The following is a 21311-nucleotide window of genomic DNA, read 5'->3' as shown; positions in this document are numbered from 1 at the left end:
AGGCAGTTGGGATATGCACCCATCAAGAGTGTGCAATGAGTGCAAAAGATTCAAAACTTCACGGAATTTCACACTTCCGATTCTGTCAAGGATCAACAAAGAGTAGTCCATCTTCCATGGAAATCTGAAGTCATATTCCATATAACCTCAGTATTGCTGAAAAATATTTCCTTCATTACAGAGATGTCTGGTGAAGAATGACGCCCTTTGTGCTGTATATGAGACTCAGAAACAAACAAGTCGAACTGGCCCCACACCAAAATTCAACCCATGCCTTTTATTTGTCCCACCAAATAGTAAGGAGGGAGAAACATGGAAGCACAAAATGGTGAATTGTATTCGACGCATCTTCACAGAAAAGGACTCTCCTTCACTTTATGTCGTCTTAGAAGTCCCGAAGTAACTGCTACGCACTATCAAACATGATTTTTGCCATTGTTTCAAGTATTACCGAAGAACTCTTACAGTTCGTCCTCCATCCGGACAACAGAGATCTGGTTAGACTCTTGTGGTACAGTAACAATAATAACAGCCTAAATGAAGCAAATTTAAAAGACTTCCCATTCAGTCTTAAACGTAGTCTGTTCCTACTTTCAGCAGGTCTGAGAGAATTGTCAAGCAAGTACTCATTGCAATTTCTTACTGCAAGTTCCTTGTTGAACCACAACACCCATATGGACACCTTTACAGGAGGTACTGCAGACAAGAACGCCCGCATTCATGAGTCAAATTACACTGCGTATGTTAAAGTGGGCAACAAACACTCAGCAGCTAGTTACAATATGGAAATCAGAAGGACAAGAGCTCAGGAAAACTTTGCACATGTTGCAAGTTCACTGAAACACAATAGATGACACATTTTGTATCAACCAACAGCAAGTTATCGACAACATATCTTAGTCTGCGGCCACCAAAAGGAACTTACCACAAGCAACCATTAACTTGTATGACCCTTTAGGTTTGGTAACTCCAGTATCGATAACAGGAAAGATTTTATTTCAAGATACTTGGATACTTGGGCCAGGATGGGATGAACCTTTGCCTGAACATCTTGCTGTTCGATGGCATACTTGGATCTCAACTCTTCCAAAAACTATCACACTCTTATGTAAGAAAGTGAATACAAGACTTCGGGACGAACATCTTTCGTGATGCTTGAGAGACAGCATAAGGCACAACCTTGTATAATAGGTCAACCACTACTAACAAGTCCCATTTGCTATCCCAGTGAAAGCACTGTCGAGGAAAAGACAACCCTGTGGATCACCTTTCTACAGAACCCTTGCCTCAGATGCCACATACAATGCACATATGGTGGCATAGCCCACCTCGGGTATCACAACAACGCAGTCTCAGGGCAAATGAATATCTTGCACCAGGCACTTTTCCAGAAATACGGACATTCACCTGGATCCACAGGTCTTCTCTGCAGTAATGCCCCAACCACTAATAGATGTTTAACAATTTAATTCTTACTGGAAACTGCAATATGTCACAGCCCATGGTTTTAGATTTAAAAGAAGACTGATTGGCAAAGTGAACTTGCAGAGGGAATTTACTGTGGAAGAAACCACATTCACTCAACATTACACAACACCATTGTTGTTTTCTTTTATTTTCTGTTTTTCCTTTTTTTTCTCTCCAAGAAATTCAAGCTCATAAGGAAACTGCACCACTACCCACAGGATCAAAAATAAAAGGTCTCAACTCATGTTACATCTCAGTGATCATTTACAACACCCCTAGTTAACCACAGAAGAATGACACTCATTTATTGTAGACGGAAATCATCATTTCTCAAAGCTTTCAATCTTGCATACACACACATGCTTGCACCATCTTTGAGTCAGAATTGTACTTTCGGAGCTTCGAAGTTCCTCACGTGAATCAGCACACAGTGTCACTGGTTGAGAAACAGAAGCTCCAATGCCAGTCGACCATGAAACAATGCACAGACTCTTCCAAGTAACCCGTGTTTATTTTGCAGAACCACTATATGCCAAAGTAGGAAATACGAGCACTAAATTCTATGTTGCACTATTTACCTGCACTGTGTTAAGAGATTTTCACCTAGAGCTAGACTGTATGCAGAGCATCAACTGACTGATTATTATTGGCACTACAAAGATTTATTGGTCAATGCAGCATTCCACATGCCACCTATAGTGACATGCAGTTAACAAAGAAACAATGGAATTGTGGTCAAGAATATCTGTTGATAAGACTCACCAATACTTCACTCAACAAGGCTTAACTTTGAAATTTATAGCTCTGTGTATGGCTTAGTGGGGTAGATTCTGGGAAATAATGGTCAACTCAACGAAAAGATGTCTCAGGAAAATACTCAGACACTCTACTACAGATAAGGAGGGCTACACACTGTGCTCGTAAATACTCAAGCCGCCCTGAACTGAAGACCCATTTCCCAAATTGAGGACAAAGTACTCACGTCAACAGACTTCATCATGGAAAAGAAACTTACAGCATTGCCAACTGGACCTGAACCACTGACCGCAGCAGACTCAACGAGATAGTTCAAATTCCATCAGAAAACAGTACAGGCAAGAGTACAGGAGCTGAAAGAAGGCAGTGATGGAATGTGACACACAGCCATCCTTGTGACTCCTGAAGGCTGGTACATCACTAGACCTGTCCAGCTGGCCATACCTCTGGAGATAGACCAAGGAGGGGAGGATATGAAGTATCACTGAAACAACATTTCCTCCGTACAGTATAAATGAACTGTCAATGATGTGCTACGTAATCTCTCTCTGATACAGACACACTGTAAAATAAACTGAATTGTGTTTGACATTCAAAATTCATATTGTAACTGCCCCCAACATTTACAATTTAAATTAAGAGTTTCTTCTTAGCCTACTATCAGGTCAGTATGAACACCTGTATTAAGATGCCAGGATATAAGCATAAATGGAAATGATAAACATTTTCTGCAAAGTTAAGAAAGCAACTGATTAGAACAGTGGAAATATACACCCTGAAAATGAGACCTGCGAAATAAATGATAAAACAGAATGCTATATAAGAGTCAGCCTAATCAGAATCGAGGAGTGTGACAACCAGATGTGTGTGGAAACAGAAAAACAAAAAAACTGGAATTTTAGGTTACGTAAGAAAGTGATCACTCTTATCTCACTTATGGGCTTAACCTCATAGGTGACAAATGGTCTAGCAAACTGCATATAGGAAATAAACTGATAGATGTGTTGCCAGATATATGCTGTCTGACAACAAAAGAGAAGCGCGGAAAAAGTGGGGAGGAAACGAAATGGAAATTCACGGGTTGAGAGGGTCTGTGATGATATTTCTATGCTTATAAAATAAAGTCAAATTTACAAACAAATTGGAAATATGAGCCCATTTATCGGTATGACATAGCGCCCCCTCTGGCTGACATGCCTGCACCGATTCATTTGGGCAGGTGTCATCAAGTCATTGTATCACCTCCAGTCATTGATACCAGTCATGCCACAGTTATGCTACTGTGCCCCTCTAATCATTGGAAGACTGGAAACTTGCCCCAGGTCGCCGTCATATGCACATACAAATGTCAGCAAAAATGTGTAGAACTACAATTTATTGTGTCCCACAATGTGACACCATTCATCAGCAGTCCGGGCTTCCCAGTCATTGAGAACACTGAAATTACCGTCTCGTGTGTAGACTGCTGTTAATACACCACAAATGACTGCCTTGTGAAACTCCAGCTGCTGTTAAGTCTCTGAACAATAGTGCAGGATGTCACAAAATGTTGCTGGGAGTCCAATACTTTTTCTCGGATCACAGTCACAGATACGAAGAGGTCATGACGTGCTTCATGCACAATATGGCGATCCTCCCTTGTGGTGGTCAGATGTGGTTGTCCAGAAGATTAATGATGATTATGAATGCCCTAAGGTTCCCCCGCTGTCCAACGTCAGGCTACTGTCACATCCTGATGCCCAACAACTCTGGATACTGCACATTTCGACCAACTGGAAAAACTAAGACTCGTAATGAGGCCCCTTCAAACTCTGTCAGTTGCTAATAATGCCTCCCACCTGAGCATGAAGCATTTCTGTGTCCTTCACAGTGATAACATCTGATGCTGTTCACACCCCTTATACAAGGTATGTTCAAAAACTTCAGGAACATTCATAATTTTGCACCAATGGTGTGCTGGAGAGAAATTCGGTTGGCATCGCTACACACACCACTGTTTAATGAGTAACTGTTGAAAGTTTCATTGTTGTATGTCTGTTAGTTAATGTTCAGTGCTGTATCGAGTAGAACACTGTGTCATACAGTTTGTGAATTTCAATATGGCAGAGTTAGAGGAACAACGCATCTGCATTAAATTTTGAGTGAAACTCAAGAAAATCTTCAGACACATACCAAATGATGCAGAAAGCTTATGGTGATGAATGCTTAAGCCCTACTCGGTGTTACGAGTGGTTCACAAGATTTAAAAACAGCCAAACGGAAGTTAAAGATGAACCTTGTTCAGGATGTCCTTCGATGTCTACCGAAGACCCTTGTCTCATGAACGTCAACTAAATTGTGCATGTCAATCGAAGACTGATTATAAGAGAGATTGCAGATGAATGTAACATTTCAGTTGGATCATGTCATGACATCCTTACACAGAATCTTCGAATGGATCATGCTGCCGCTAAGTTCGTCCCACCCACAGCTCTTGAGTCATGACCAGAAAGACCTTCGCCTCACTATTGGATGGTGCAAATGAGAACGAGATGTTCCTTAAGAGAATCTAACTGGTTATAATATGCGGGTCTACAACTATGATGTTGAGACCAAGGTTCAACCTTCACAATGGGTCGGGAAATGTACTAAATGGTTCAAATGGCTCTGAGCACTATGAAACTTAACTTCTGAGGTCATCAGTCCCCTAGAACTTAGAACTACTTAAACCTAACTAACCTAAGGACATCACACACATCCATGCCCGAGGCAGGATTCGAACCTGCGACTGTAGCGGTCGCACGGCTCCAGACTGTAGTGCCACAGGGACAAACTGTTAATCGATGGTACTATTGGGGCATGTTATGACACCTGTGAGAAAATGTGAGAAGGAAATGACCTGAAATGTGGCGAGATAGTTCATGCCTCTTACCTCATGATAACACACCTGTACAATCATCCCATTAGTGTGTGACTATTACACAAAAAATGAAATCACTTGCTGCCTCATCTTCCACACTCCAGACCTGGCCCCTGCAGACTTATTTCCAATGCTGAAAATTCCCCGAAAAGGATGAAGATTTGCAACGATTGATGAAACAAAAGAAAATTTGCAGATGGTGTTTCAGGCGATCCAGCAAGAGTTGTATCAAGACTGCTTCCGGGACTGGAAATGGAGTTGGGAGCAGTGTACCAATTGTGGAGGAGAGTATTCCAGAGGAGACCATGCACAATAAGTAAAAGGTAAGCGCAGAAATATTTTGTACACAAAGTTCTGGAATGTTTTGAACAGACCTCGTAATGCAAACAATGCTAATACACTCTGGTGGCTGTTCTTCCTGTCACAGATAATTTCAACTCTTACATAACTGCTGATAATGTGTATATGTATGAAGATGCATTGACATCCATCTATGTCTTCTGAGTGTTTCATTTATTTGTCAGGCAGTGTACTATAGTGTATCACTAAAATCAAAAATTTGATGATGAAAGGAAAATGAAATCATTCATGAACAGGAAAAATAGGAGTAGGGATAAATAAGGGCATGACCAAAAGATGATGACATATCAACACTGAGGAATAAATCCAGCACTACTAACCCAATCAACCAAAGATTACTGATGCCAGATAATGTTACAGCTTCACAACAGACAGTTACCATCTTGAGTAAGCCGGTTCCATAATATAAAATGACAATCAATTTTTAACCTAAGATTTTCTTTTTATCTTGTCCAACACTGTTTTTAAAAACAAGCTGCTTACCTCATACTCGTACGTTAAATTCACTTTAGGCCCAATAAGAGCTATTTCACTCTCCTTGTGTAGATATGCCTTTCGTATCCTAGCATTCAAGATAGGTGCTTCAAACCTAGGATTGGTACCAATCAACAGGATACGATCTGCTTCCTCAACCCCTGAAACAGTTCCAGATAAAATTAGTGCTGAAAGGGGCGTGGTGTAGAACAGGAGAACATGTAACTACCTAAACATAAAAGATGGTAGTAATTTTTGTTTACAGTGACCATTTGTTGGGGTGTACAATATGTAACAAAAATTGAACATCAGCAACTGAACAACTGAATTCCGAAGATAATCTATTCATTTCAAGTTTTGATACTGTTACGCAAAAGTTACAAAATGCCACACTGACAGCAAAAATCCACATAGCATCAACAAAAAATATGAATACCACACATCCACAAATCTGAATTTCGGTTCATTAACTCAAATTTACTATAAAATCAGCTACTCTCAGACATAAATGTGTGTGTGTGTGTGTGTGTGTGTGTGTGTGTGTGACAAATGTATATGCCTCGAGTGGCAGACATAAAAAAACTATAGACATCATTAACCTGAAACTAAGTATGAACAACAAATAGTCATCAAACCACAATTTCAAGTTTAATCTGATGCAATATTTCATTTGCTCACTAAGCATTTGTATTTTACTTTTTAATCTGACTAAGATTCATAAAAAACTAGCAGTTATCCCTCTGAAACACCAGAATCTGAAGGACAGTCACTAAATTTCTTTCTGAATGAAAATATTTACCTGCTATCCTGCTGTTCAGAATATAATTCGATCTCAGATCTGTTCCAGAACCATCTTGAGGAAAAGTGTATTCTGTGCACAAAGCTTCTGATCCCAATCTGTTCAGCAAATCTTTCAGCGCAACAAGGGCCTGAAAATGGCATTAGAACAATCAGTGTGTACAAATAAGCTCTGTGAAGATTGTGAAACATAAGATTTCAAATAATAAAATAATCAACGAGTCAATTACAAAACTAATCAAATTTTACTTATAAATATGATAAGGGAAGTTCTGGAAGAATGCAAATAATTTATGAGTAAAGGAGATACTGAATAATAAAAACGTTGAGTCATTGAAAAAAATAGAGAATTGAGCAAGCTTTTGGACTATTTCTTTAACAATTGTAAGTGCACTAGAGCGACAGCGAGCGCAAGAGAGAGAGAGAGAGAGAGAGAGAGAGAGACTTGACATGTCACAAATTAGGCAGTGACAATTTTGCATAATTTATAAAATGACAAATAAGGCCAAACTGGCAGTTTTAGCCAATATAATGCAAAACTTGCATCTTTCTTAGACAAAAGCACAAAATTCTGCATTTCCCTGTTCCTGTGAAAAAATGTAAATCTGAAGGCAGTATTTTACTAACCTCAGTAACTCACTGTCATTTAATGCTGAAAATGGATCTTGACTTTTTTCGAAGACTTAAGTACACATATAATCTTAAAAAGAACTGATGCCCTCGATGTCACTTCAGCCGAAAACAGCTTTACCCACCACTCTCACACATTCTCAGTGTTCTGTTCTGTTGCATAAACAGCAACACGTTTCCTCTCTCTCTCTCTCTCTCTCTCTCTCTCTCTCTCTCTCTCTCTCTCTCCCCAGCTCATTAAAGGATTCACCCAAAAACTAGAGAAGTCTACCTTCTTTTTTGTTTGTTTGATTATTGACTCAATGCTTCTACTACTTGGTCAGTTGTCTCCCATACTGCTAAATTACAATCTGCCAGAGCTTCCGTTACAATATTTAAAGTGCCATATTTGGTAGTTTTCGTGTTTATATTTGCATACTAAAAAAAAAAACAAAGTTTAACTGATGCACAACATTAAAGCTCTCTCCAAACTGTCTCTCTTCGGTGTGATTTGTTGTATGTTAGTGTCAGGAAACGCGATGTATGATGAAACTGTTATCCCTATTCCATGTCAAAATTGTTCGAAGAACGATTTTTCAGTTGTGGAAAGTGGAATTTTTTGTGATGAAGCTAGTAAGATTTCGAAAAACAGGAAGAGACAAATACCATCAGACAGCAGTAAAGAAAACAAACACAGCGGATTGCAGTTTCAAGTTAGGTTGCTAATTCTTATAGCCATAGAGCCATGCAAATCTGTGATGTCAAGGAACATAATGCAACTGACAGGAAAACAAAATATAACACAAAATTAACAAAGATGCTCAAAAAAACAAGCCATCACAAAATAACACTGAAATTGGGAAAAGTAACAGCGAAATTATCCATCAAATAAAAACTTTTTCCTGTCACTAGTCAAGGACTTCACAGATATCTAAAAAAACAGTGTATGGAGTTCAAATTTCACTATACTCATAGTTACTTTATTTGAAGCAAGGTTCCTGTTTCAATTCAGTAAATAGCATATTTGTATCTGATGACTTAAAACTACTCAGAGTCTATACATGGAGTGCTCTGGAGAATTCAAATGTGTCATTATGCTAATTTTAATAACAACCAAAGAATTAACACTAGTGATATAAAATGAAGGTTTGTTTGAACACCTCATGTTCAATTTGGCAGGGAGCATTTCCTTGTCTTCCTCTGTCCATAAAACAAACTCAGGAAACCAGTTAAGGAAAAACAAGCACGCTCAGTAATTACCTCTGCATCTACCAGCCCACCAGCAATGGCAGCCACACTGCTGCCTGCTGCTTTAATTGCCTTGCTTGCTGATATGAGAGCATCTTCCCATTCAACTGCTATCAGCTCACCAGATGCATTTTTCAGCATGGGGGTCACTAACCTCTGTCGTTTGAGTCCATCGCAGGCAAAGCGTGATTTATCTGATAGCCATTCTTCATTTATTTCCTAGTAACAGAAATTTGGTTGTAAATTATTTTACAAAAAAGTCATTTTGATTATGTTGCATTTGCTCTAACCCAATATCAAATCATGCTGGTATGTAAATAGTGAAGCAGAAATTAAATTAATAATGAACATTGAAGCTAAGAAGAAACTCAAATGACAGGAAACTACCACACTTTTATAAATAACAATAAGAATGTGTCAAAATTTTATTACAATAATGACAGATATAAGCCACTACTATTTACTTTATGGTGAAATGTGTGAACCAGACAGTTTTCTTTTGCCTTTCACCTGTTGTACTTCTATGCACACAATTATACAGTGCTAATAACATAAGTTTAATGTATTTGCTTTTGCTTTATTTACTGTTGTATTTTCAAGGATCCCCTATTGGAAATTTGTGGCAGAAGTCACCTTCAGCTGTCACTATGTTGATATAGGGGTTTCTTCTGAGAAATGTGAGGAAGAAATGCATTTACATGTAGGTGCAATATCAGAAATGATGATGAACTTTGTATTTATTTGTTGATCATTTTTGGCTTCAAGTACAGTGTGATACAGACACTGGATAAATCAGGATCATCTGATTATGTACACACTCAACATATGTACAATCATACTTTCTACAAGGTTACATATGAAATATAGCATTTAAAAGAATTACACTTCAAATATAAACTGCAGCTTATATATATGAATAACTTAATATTCAACTAACAGCCACAGAATACAGAAATGTTGAAAAAGGGCACAAGAGTAGTATTTTTGGGTTTTATTGGTAGCCTACGTGCTTATGCTGCTAACACACTGCTTTGCTGCCTACATTCTACCTCGGTCCCACATGCACTGCAGCCAAGGAGCAGTCCATTCGCAAATTTGTATTAAAAAAAGTGTAGTGATGATTTCAGCACAAATGAGTCATCATCAACAAAAGTTCACCCTTTACAGCCCTCTGTTCTCCAGCACAGTAATTACAATTTCTGAAATCTGTTTTTGGATGTTGTAATAAAACAGTGAGAAAATGGAAGAAATCCAGCAGGAAATAGATATTAATAGATAATAATCAATAACAGTAATGATAGATAATAATAGATGATGATAATAATAATAATAAATAACAACACACAATAAATAATAGACAATAAATAATATACCATACACAAGAGTATTTACAAAAATACAGTTGAGATTTCCCAAAAATTTGCTTGGACAAGCACATTTCCTCAAAATATTTCTGTGTATGACACATCTTATAAAACCAAAATATAAAATGGAGGAACACAGTTCTAAAATTTCAACAAGTTGTGACAGGCTCATGTTCATGATATGATGGAGCAAGATGAGGAGTTTGAAGCTTCGATTCAGTTATTGTGAAATGGATAATAGCAGCTAGAACTTGGGCAATGAATAAAAAGTGTTTTGCGACTGTTAGCAGACTATTCATTTCTGTTCTCTTTCCATAAAACAATATGCAAGAAAACAATTGTTACATCATTAGGGCATTAATAGAAAAAGTAATATAGGCAAAAAACCATAAGACAAGAATAAAATTGTTGAGACTTGTGGATACTTCACTGGATAGTGACACTAAAACTTGATCGTTGGTGGAAGGCCCCAACTAACACAGAAGGGCCAATTTTTCCTTTGCCTGCTGTTCTGCTTAGATACAGTTGTAATATTTTATTTGCATAATTGTTATGGCTTCTTTAACCAGAGTAAGTTAACATAAAAGTTTTCTGGGTATGGTACCATGTCATATTGTAAAAAACACATTACTATTTACATTCATTACTTAACGATAAGGTTTTCTTTAGCACAGAAACAGGTGCACAACACTGCAACAAAATTTTTTGATCATTTACCCAGTGATATAAAATGTCTAAAAGACAGCAAGATAAAACTTGAAGATAAATTGGAAAAGTTTCTCCTTGACAACTCCTCCTACTCCGTAGAAGAATTGCTATGTTTGTAATGTGTAACGTCGTGGGTAGGAATTGCTAACGCAATCTGTATATCTTTTTTTCATTTTGGGGAAAAAATTATATGGTGATGTTAAGAGTACAAATAGATGTACAAATTAATTTGCAATATGAATGTAAGATGACTCCTTCCACATCATGACAATTTATCGTGCAAAATGATCCATGGAACATGAAACTAACTAACTAACTAACTAACTAAACTAACTGGTGAAACAGCATTCTGGCCATGGTCACAGTGGTTCTCTTCTGTGTCTACTGATGTATTTTTGCACTCTAGAGTCACTTATATTTTGTCATGACTGCATCCTTGATTAAGGACTGCAACTTTTGAATACGTTGGCTGTAGGGTCCACCTGTAGTTCACTGTAAATAGGGTCATTTCATAACTCTTTCATCTTTTCTTCGTGCTGCACTGTGTCCTAGATGACAGTAGCATTGCCTTTACATGCTTGTAGTAGTACCACAGTACTGTTGTTGTTCTTTAGTTCTGGGATAGCTGCCCTTTCCTCACAGCTATGGTTGTGCTTTGTTGGCTTGGCACATAGCAGAATGATTTTCTCAGCTTCTGTTGAAGTGTCAGAAAGCTGCTTCCGTGCACTTGATGAATTTTTCTGTAGGGATTCACTCAAGTGTGAAATCAATGTTTAATTCCTTAGCCAGTGCTTCTGTCGCTTTATGGGAGATAGAATGACATGAGAGATATATCACTCTATGAAATGCATCCAGCTATGGCTTAGTGTTGTGTGTTGTCTTTGCTAGTTGCTCTCATTCTTCTTCTGGTGACTGGCGACAGTTTCATTAGTTGCACACAATTGCAGGTGAGTGATTCTGTTGACATTATCCCAGTAAGTTGACGACACTATCTGATATCAGAAGACATATTTGTAACATTCTTCTTTCGTGGAAATAAAGTTCTCTTCACACCAGCTGAATGTACCCCTTCAGAAGATATTTATTGGCTTGCCTGTAGACGGTTCTTGCTTTGTAGGTGTTGATGTTCAGTTTAAAATGCAGGAATTTAGGTGTGATATGATCCCACCAAACCCAGTAGATTAGATCATTGAGAACTTTCCCTATCTTCTTCCTAAATATTTACAACTTGTGAACTTTGCTGCAGGATTCCTGCTCATACAGGTTGCTAATACAGTAATGTAGGCTTCTGCGGCCAGAGGCTTTATTGTAATAGTTACAATAGTTACAGAAGAAGTGAGGATTTGCTGTTTGCCTCTTGCAGTTGTGTCCTCATTGGTGACTGGTAGTCACCAGTGAAGGAGATGTGATTTCCTCCTGCTGAATGTAGCTGTGCAGTGGCAGTTATTAGCCAGTAACACTCAGTGTCTTGTTGTTAGTGCATCCCTTTGTACTCTGACAGCTGACAGCCACAGTACAAGTAGCAACATGCATATGGGAACACAAGCACTGCATTCGACTTGGGCAGTAGAACAAATCTGCAGTGGTCAAACACCATTAAGACTGTGGAAAGGAAACAAAAAAAAATTAACGAAACCTGCGCACATGCCAAGCATCCAGAAATCGTGGAATTCAGGATCACAGAGGCCATCAAATCGTTAAAATACCCGAATGACATAAATAGAGAGGAAGGACTCAGGCTTGCCCCATCCTGGCTGTCAATCAGACCCCAACAGGCTGCACTAACAACATGAGACGTTAGCATTATTGTCTAGTCACTGCTGCCATGCAGCCTGTGTCCAGGAGGAAGAAAGCAAGAGCCCACACTTCATCTACTGATGACTGCCAATCGTGGCACACATTGCAAGAAGCAATAGACAACTGCAGATCCCAACTCCCTCCACCACAGTAACATATTGTAACAAAGTTTCCCACTTCTTCCACCTCAGGTAACCAATTATATCAACTTTTTTTAATTATGACGTAATGCAATGCTATTTACAATGAACTACAGGTGGACCCTACAGCCAACGTATCCAAAAGTTGCACACCTTAAAGGTGCAAGAATTAATGCTGACACAGCCAAGGGACTCATTCCAGGTATCCCATAACCACCTAGAAGTGCCAAAAATACACAAGAAAGACCATCTTTTAAGGCCGACTGTGATTGGGATCACCCCACCTACAAACATTTTGGCAAAGTAATTAGTCCACAAATTAAGACCTCTAGTTCACAAAACAGACTCTTATGTGAAGAATTTTAAGCATTTTCCAGAATACATACAGGGATGAACTATTTTACCCACGGACATCATTGTCAGCTTGGATGTAAAGTCACTATTAACGAACATGCCAGTAGACAAAACTGCTCATATCTTACATGAGCATGTCACTCCAGGCATGTGTGACCTGGTTGACCTATGTTTTCCATTAACATACTTCAAATGCCAAGGAGAATACTACAAGCAAATTGACGGTATGGAAAGGAGTTCTCCCCTATCCCCATTAGCAGCCAGCACGTTCATGAAGGCCTTTGAAGCCACCACACTTCGTTCTGCTCCGTATGCCCACGCTGCTGGTTCAGATACATAGACAACACATTCAGCATAAGGTCCCACAGTGAGACAAAGCTACATGTTTCACAAATATTTGAAAAAAATGTATGGAAAGATCTAGTTCACACTTGAAGCAGAGAAGAATGGTGCAATTCCATTCCTAGGTGTGGACAATGGCTGGCACACTGGGGCACAGCATATAGCTGAAACTGGCACAAAACGACATGCACACTGCCAGAAGAAAAAATTCGTACAGGCTTTTAGAGGTTTCCAGTTCACTCAAGATTTATTGTTGCAACAGTGCATATGGAGTACATAAAATGATTACATTTACAAATCAATGCCACAGGCAGTTCTGAGCTGCCAGGCATCGACCCATGCTAAAACACCTATATTAGTATGTGGTGTAGCCTCCACGGACGGCAATGCAGGTGCTGGTGCTGGCACTGGCTCTGACATCCAGTTGATCATACAGATGGCAAATATTTTCCAGGGTTATGTTATGCCACACCTGCTCAACATGTTCATGTAGTTCTGTAAGAGTCTTTCACTGATTGAGTCGCACAACTCACTTCTCGTCCCATTGTTTCCCCCACGTACTTGATTGGAGACAAGTCCAGAGATCATGCTGGCCAGGTAAGTTGCTACACAGCTTGCACAGCACATTGAGTTTCACAGGCAGTTTGTGGATGAGCATTATCCTGTTAGAACAACACATCACCTTCCTGTTGCAAGCACAGCAAAAGAATGTGTCCAACAACATTCTGCACATCCCGAGTGCTGCTTAGCATCCCCTTCACAAACACGAAAGGTGAAAGAGTCTTAGCTTATCCCACCCTAGACCATAAGGCCTGATGAGGGTCCAGAGCACCTCTGACAAATGTGCTCACTGATACAGCACTCACCGGTCTATGTCGTATGCGCAAATGGCCATCACTTGTATGCAGGCAGAATCTGCTTTCATCGCTGAAAACCACAGTGCATCAGTCCATCTTCCAAGTGATTTTCTTACAGCACCAGTACCCCTGTGCTCGTCAATGTTGTGGCTCGAGTGGAAGATGGGCTAAAGGTGCATGTGCCCTTGGTCCACAACAGTTAATGTTAACACATCTGGGCTCACAAGCCCTCTTATCTGTGCTGTATTAGCCATACGATCTGCCACTACTGCCCGTACAGTACAATGATCCTAGCAGGCATCTGTGCAGCGTGGACATCCGGAATGTCTTCTATTTGTGTGAGAATGTTCACCTGACCACTGATATCAGCACTGTTGCACAAATAATGCAGCGCATCTAATTTGTGTGACAATTCTCCGAAAGGACTATCCCGCCACTTTGAAGGCCGTAATTTGACCCCTTTCAAACACATTCAGTTGACTGTAGGAAGCTTGAGTGTGTCTGTGACATGGTTGCGTGATTGCTTCACACATTTGCACCACAGTGAGCTTTCTGGCTGTGAGCATGGCCAAAAGCTCACTTTCTGACCATCTTTTTATTGTGCCTATCTGTGACTCAGCATCTGCTATATGGTGAGTACTAACTATCCTTTTCATAACACTGGGTTTTCATTATTTGAGTTATCCTATTAAAGGGTAGACACAGACAGTGCACTGGTAGCTATCCCGAGTCCAGCCTGTCTTCTACAATAACCATAAGATCGAGGATGTGCTAGGCACAAGATAGATGCTCTGCACACTAAGTCTGCATAAGGTGGAAACTGAGTGTGGAGAAACACACACTGGTGAGACCAGCCGGAAATTAGCAATGTGCATATGGGAGCACGAGTGCTACAGTCAATTTGGGCTGTACAACAAATCTGCAGGAAGACTGTGGCAAGGAAATAAAATTTAATGAGTGGACTGTTAAACACAAGAGGCCATCAAAATATCGAAACACCTCAGCAACACGAATAGAGGGGATGGACTCGGGCCTGCCCCACTATAGCTGTCAGCCGTCACAGCACAACAGGCCACACTAACAACATGAGACACAAGTGTTAGCAGCAAGCAACTTCTGCCACACAACCTCGTCCAGCAGGATGAAATCAGAAGTTCCACCCTGATGACTACCATTCATAGTACATATTGCAAGAAACAACAGACAACAATAGATCTTCACTCCCTCAAACACAATAGCCTACTGTAGTAAAGTTCCCACTACTTCTGCCTCATGTGACCAATTACATCATTTTTTTTTTAAATTATGACAATGTTACGCTCAGTGAGTAGTCATAAGAAAATCTAATTGACTCTTGACAGCAAAAGTACACTAGTGGACCCAGAAGAAGGCCACTGTAACAGTGATATCACCAGTAATACTTTTTTATAATATAAAGTGGTACCATACACAGAAAACTTTTGTCGTTTTATTTGTAATCCTTAATCAGTACCTAAAGATTTGTTACATTTTTTTTATATTTATACTCAGAAAACAAACCTATTTCAAAGTATCTCAGATAAAATAGTAGCCTGGATTTTGGTTTGAAACAGCATTTATCAGGTAATTTCACATTTTAGCATTATGTGGGAGAATTTACACCTATTGCCGGATTTATCCAAAGTGTGAATTTTTCACATTCCTAATCATAGCAGACAATAAATTTTTGTGAACACATGTTAATAAATTGAGATTTAAGATCTTGTTTATGTTGAAATGGCAGTTCGTTATCTTCAATACTCACTCTCCATGAAGGCCCAGTGGTACTGATCGGCCACCGTGTCATTCTCAGCCCATAGGCATCACCTGGATGCAGATATGGAGGGGCATGTGGTCAGCACACCGCTCTACCAGCCATATGCCAGTTTCCGAGACTGGAGCTGCTACTTCTCAATCTAGTAGCTCCTCAGTTTGCCTCACAAGGGCTGAGTACACCCCGCTTGGCAGACAGGATGGTCACCCATCCAAGTGCTAGCCCAACCCGACAGCGCATAACTTCGGTGATCTGACAGGAACTGGTGTTACCACTGTGGCAAGATTACTCACACATTATAGAAATTAGCAAAATACTACTCCTGGAAAGCAATAATAAACAGAAGCAAAGGTGGTCTGTTTCATCGTCTTCAGGTACAAGATGTTGACTGCTGTAAGAGTTTGAGACAATTTTTCTGCTTACGAGACATTTATTTATTGTCATATTTTTGCTGCCTATCCAAAATTTTTGGGACTAGTGCTGCCATCTGTTGACAGCCTTACCTTTAGATTAATGGTCACCATCACCCTCGAAGTAGTTCCCATCCTCACGTACACATCAAACCCAGCACTTGCTTCTGCCATTGGTCAAATGTTTTCTGGAAGTCCTGTGTTGAGGGTGTTTATCACCACCAGCAATGCTTCTTTAATCCTCTCCAGAGTGTCGAACCGATGACCCTTCAACTTGAGTTTCAGTTTTGGGAATAGCATGATGTCGCAAGGTGCCAAATCTGGGAAGTACGTTGGGTGGGGTACAACTGCCATGTTGCTTTTTGCCAGAAAGGTCCTGGTAAGCAAGGACATGTGACAGGGTGCGTTGTCATGATGCAGCAGCCAGTTCCCTTGACAATTCACTGTTTGGTTGGATGGGATAAATTCTTTGTGCACAATTCCCTTGGTACCAAAGAAACTGATAATCATGCTCTTCACCTGTCCCACTTTTTTGGGTCTTGGAGAGCCCGGGCTCTTCCACTGGGATGATTGTTGCTTTGTCTCTGGGTCATAACCATAAATCTAGCTCTCATCGCCGGTGATAACCCGTGGTAAGAAGGTTGGATCATCAGATGTGTTCTGATGAAGGTCCGTGTACACTTCAACCACACCCCAAACGCAGAATATTATGGAAATCACTGTGGACACGCAACACGTCCTCCCAGCTGAATGCCACTCCGCACACTGACTCGTCAGATATGCAGCTCTCGCCACCTAGTGGTGCAAATATCTACTACTCCTACTTTCCAGATGGCAGCACTAGTCCTGAAAATTTTGGATTCCACCTCATATAAAAATGTAGCCAGTTTTGTTTACTGGTACTACAGAGCCTGTGGCAAAGCCCAATTGGGGAAGCTAATGTACACAACAATGTGTTTGCAAAATAAAAAGGGCATCTATGTGTCAACACAATGATATACCAGTGTCATTGTGCCAGTAAGTTCTGCTCCCATGCCACTGGTCAATTGTAGGCAGTTAATACCTGTATAATATGTATGCCACATGCAGCAATGTAGGATGCAGCTGTAGGACCTAGCATCTTGTTATAACAAAGAAACATGTACGTTTGTGTGCCAGCTGAAGTCAAACGTTGGTAAATGTAGACACTTTAACATGACAGGTTTAAGTGGTGCATATTTTAAACTATGGTTGTGTAAGATATCACTAGAGGCTGTGCTTGATGTACCTTGTTTATAACACTGCCAACATCAGCAGGTAGTTGTGGGATACCTGTTACCGACTGCTTTGTGCACTCGGCTTTGCTGTGTGTTGCTCGTTTTCTTAGTTTGGAGTGAGTGAAGAAACTAATCCTGGTCCATCACAGAGTTCTATTATGACACACACACACACACACACACACACACACACACACATCAGCACAGATCACTATAGCCATGATCATTGCACAGAAACATAGAATGCTAGTCCTACAAGAAGGCGAGGGCTTATTTTCTTGCACCAGTCCTCTTCCCACAGACGGTCTAAGTTGTCATCTGTCTATGTTCATGGCCAACTGCCATCGTATAGTGCTAGCAATCCGTACTACAGCAACCGTAAAACAAAACCAGTCAATGTATTTTGACCAAGCTGAGAGACTTCCCACAATGTGCAAACAGAATTTTTTTTCAGATCTACTTCCACTCTATTTACCTTGTCTGTTCTATATGCAGTGTGGCGAAGTATGGATCGCATGGCTACAAATGCCCATGAAAGGGCTTTGCTGTATGCTAATCAGGGCTTATGTGCTACCAGTTCAGAATCAATAATCGGCAGATTTTGTAATTAACAAGTTGGGTGGAGGAAAGAACTATAATGATGTGAAACACCATAAATCACAGAAGCACTAATCACTGGTGGAATAATGCTACTGCTTGTCAACAGAAACCATCTTTAGTTGAAAACTAAAACAGAGCCATGAGAAGGAAAGAAGCAAAAATTATGCAGAAAAGAACTGTTGAAGCTTTTGCAAATGCAAACATTCCAGTCAAAAAGCTCTAATAGTGGAGAAGGTAAACTATTAATCTGTTATATTATTATTTTTTCCTCCAATCTTGGATTTTTTGTAAAAACAATTTAGAAGCACTAAGGTTCTGTCTTCAGGCCTGAAGTGTGGCAATGTTTTAATATTTACATTTAACCATCTTTAACAAACAAAAAAGGGTAAGCCAATTTCGATAAAAAATAGGTGCTAATTACTCTAAGAATAGAAGCTGCATTTTCAGGTCCCTTGTTATGATGAAACTGTGATATTCTTACTAAATAATTCTATGCCTTCCCTCAACCTACCTCATTTTCTCGTGGAAGTATCCTGAGGACCTCGCCTGTTCGTGTTGTAACCACAATATTGCTTCCCACAGCATCCAGAACATCAACACTTTCAGTTTTCCTTGTTTCCCAAGGTCGAGCAGTGAAGGAGTATGGCTTTGATGTTAAAGCACCCACTGGGCATAGATCAATCACATTTCCAGAAAGTTCAGATAGGAAAAACTTCTGCACATATGTTCCAACCTGGAAAACAATTTACATTAAATGTTGTACAAACTAGCTAAGGTAGAGGAGCACTTGCAGTTAGGCCTACCAATGACAAAAGAGGTACACAATACTAAATACACAGGTTTTCATACACGAAAAAGGAACATCTTTGTACCTAAACATTTACAACCAAACGTAAACTCCAACCCTTTGAATTTTCATTTCTTTTTGTTTGTTTGTCAAAGTAACATGCATTACTAACAGTTTCATACTACACAATAACACAATAATCCTCAGAATAATGGGTGCCCAATGAAATGCATCATCAGCTTCTGACAAGCAATTCTTAAAACAGTTAAGTTACCTTAATCTAACAACATAATTAAAAAAAAGTTCTTCAAAATGCAGTAAAATTAAAAGATTCTAACAACTTGTGTAATACTACCCAACTCTTGTCAATGAAAAATGGATTACTTTCTATTGGATTTTCATTTCAGATGGAGGAAAGAGACCGCAATAACAGCATGAGGAGAAGGGGGGGGGGGGGGGGATAGCAGTACACAGTAACTTTACATTTAACAGAAACTTCCTTTGTGGTGAATGATACTCCCCACCTCATTTTTCCCTTCATTTTTCAAAAACTCTCAGAAAAAAGGCAAGTTTGATAAATCTTAACAACTCACTGACATAAAGATAACAACAGATCAAGAAGAATAGATGGAAAACAGGAGGGGGAAGGTGGGGGGGGGGGGGGTGGTAGCAATGGCTTTGTTAGATGAGCTATGTTATTATTCTCTTTGAGAGATTTCTGGTAAATTGATGGGCTTGTGACGAAGCAAGCTGGGCTAATTTTACTTCCCCTCTTGTTTTGCTATCTGCCTACTTCAATTTGCCTGTTTTTTAAATTTTAAATAATTACCCTTAACATATGTGAATATAATATGTTGTGGGGCGCGGGTGGAATAATTGAATAAATGTTTTGTATTTATGCTGTTTGCCGTCCTCAACACTGGCTCTCTAACTACAATATTGGCAACCAGAAAGTGATTAGCAAAACGTGAAGCCTGTAATTAGAATTCCTAGTGCCCACTTCATCTGCGAAATACATTTATAGCTACAGCTTATAGCTCTGAGGAATTACGAGATTGTCTGGGATTCATAATCAAAAACCATTCTCTCTAAAATGTTCACTATATTCTGAAAGTGACAGACCAAAAAGAATCCACACAATCCAACTACCAGAGCAGTTCAGAGTCTAATGTGCTGATGCCACTATAACTGTTCAAATTAAATGTTTAAGTGAATGCTCGCCATAATTTGATGATAATGTTCATCAAACGCCACGCTAATAATGGTAGAATGTATGTCCTGCAGCGGCACGTGAAAATACAACATACGCAAACTAAAGATAGATCATTAACATCATCCCAAAATTAACACTTCACTCGAAAACGATTTCATGGTTACGCATATCCCGAGTAACTTATTACTGCATCCGAGGCTGTTTATATCAATGATACCGACGCGACACAACTCCCGGCACAGGTGGTACGCTAATCAGTGTCTGGAGAGAACTGGGGCCTCCTCGCCTCCTCCTCTCATGCAGCGTTCTTACATATAAAGCCACGGTGCGGACGGCTAAGGGAACGCCTGATCAAATCTGCTCTCCCGACTAGCCGCTGGGCTAGTAATGCACCACTTTAAGTTATCGAATAAATCATTGCTTCCTTTGCTGATGGCCGATGAAGCTCTCAATTTAAATGTGCGATCAGCACACAGGTAAGTAATCATTATAAAAGTCTGACATGGCTAAGTCAAATATTTTGGGCGAGATAATTAATTTAATTACACCACACGCAGTAGAGGAGCTCTGAACTTGCCCTTTGGAGATACGCTATCGCTATAGTTTTATAGTTATTCAGTTGAAACTTCTCACATCTTTATGATTATAGCAGATCTCCCTTCTACTTAAATTTAAACATCCTAGCTTTATTGATTCGTCTACTTAATCTATCTTGCTTCCTTAATTTTTAAGATAAAAACCAGAAAATCATGAATTTCAACTAAAATTTTAATTTTTGAGATCCGAATACTGTTTCTACTAATTATTATGCAAAAGGAATCTAAATATAAATTTTTAAGTTTCTAGCTCTTTTCTGTTGCGCCAATGGTTTTTACAGAAAAACGTCCAAATTTCGAAAATGGTTAGAGTTATTGAACTGATATTCAACACATATTGATTCAGTATTACTCCTGACATGCTAGAAACGTTTCAGGTTATTTACTTGATTTTTAAAGTATTTCGCAACATTTATGACATCAGAGCTAGTTACAGTGGACTGGCTGGCACATAATGGAAAGACTGATGTGAATTTTATAAGGC

At 39.5% G+C, this 21311-nt stretch overlaps 1 protein-coding gene across 2 annotated transcripts in view; it reads right to left on the bottom strand.

The window, feature by feature from the left end:
- Positions 1-21311, bottom strand: part of LOC126161429 (NADH-ubiquinone oxidoreductase 75 kDa subunit, mitochondrial) — a 107220-nt gene that overhangs the window by 28207 nt on the left and 57702 nt on the right. For both annotated transcript variants that reach the window (XM_049917230.1, XM_049917229.1), the window contains exons 6-9: positions 18743-18964; positions 8624-8830; positions 6756-6885; positions 5966-6117 (exon numbers count right to left, since the gene is read on the bottom strand). In XM_049917230.1, coding sequence (XP_049773187.1) covers positions 5966-6117; positions 6756-6885; positions 8624-8830; positions 18743-18964 — 711 coding nt within the window. The remainder of the gene's footprint in view (positions 1-5965; positions 6118-6755; positions 6886-8623; positions 8831-18742; positions 18965-21311) is intronic.

The sequence above is a fragment of the Schistocerca cancellata genome, chromosome 2, assembly GCF_023864275.1.
Source record: "Schistocerca cancellata isolate TAMUIC-IGC-003103 chromosome 2, iqSchCanc2.1, whole genome shotgun sequence".
Lineage (NCBI taxonomy): Eukaryota > Metazoa > Arthropoda > Insecta > Orthoptera > Acrididae > Schistocerca > Schistocerca cancellata.
Note: the sequence above shows the minus strand (reverse complement) of the source record. Positions and strands in the feature narration are given on the sequence as shown.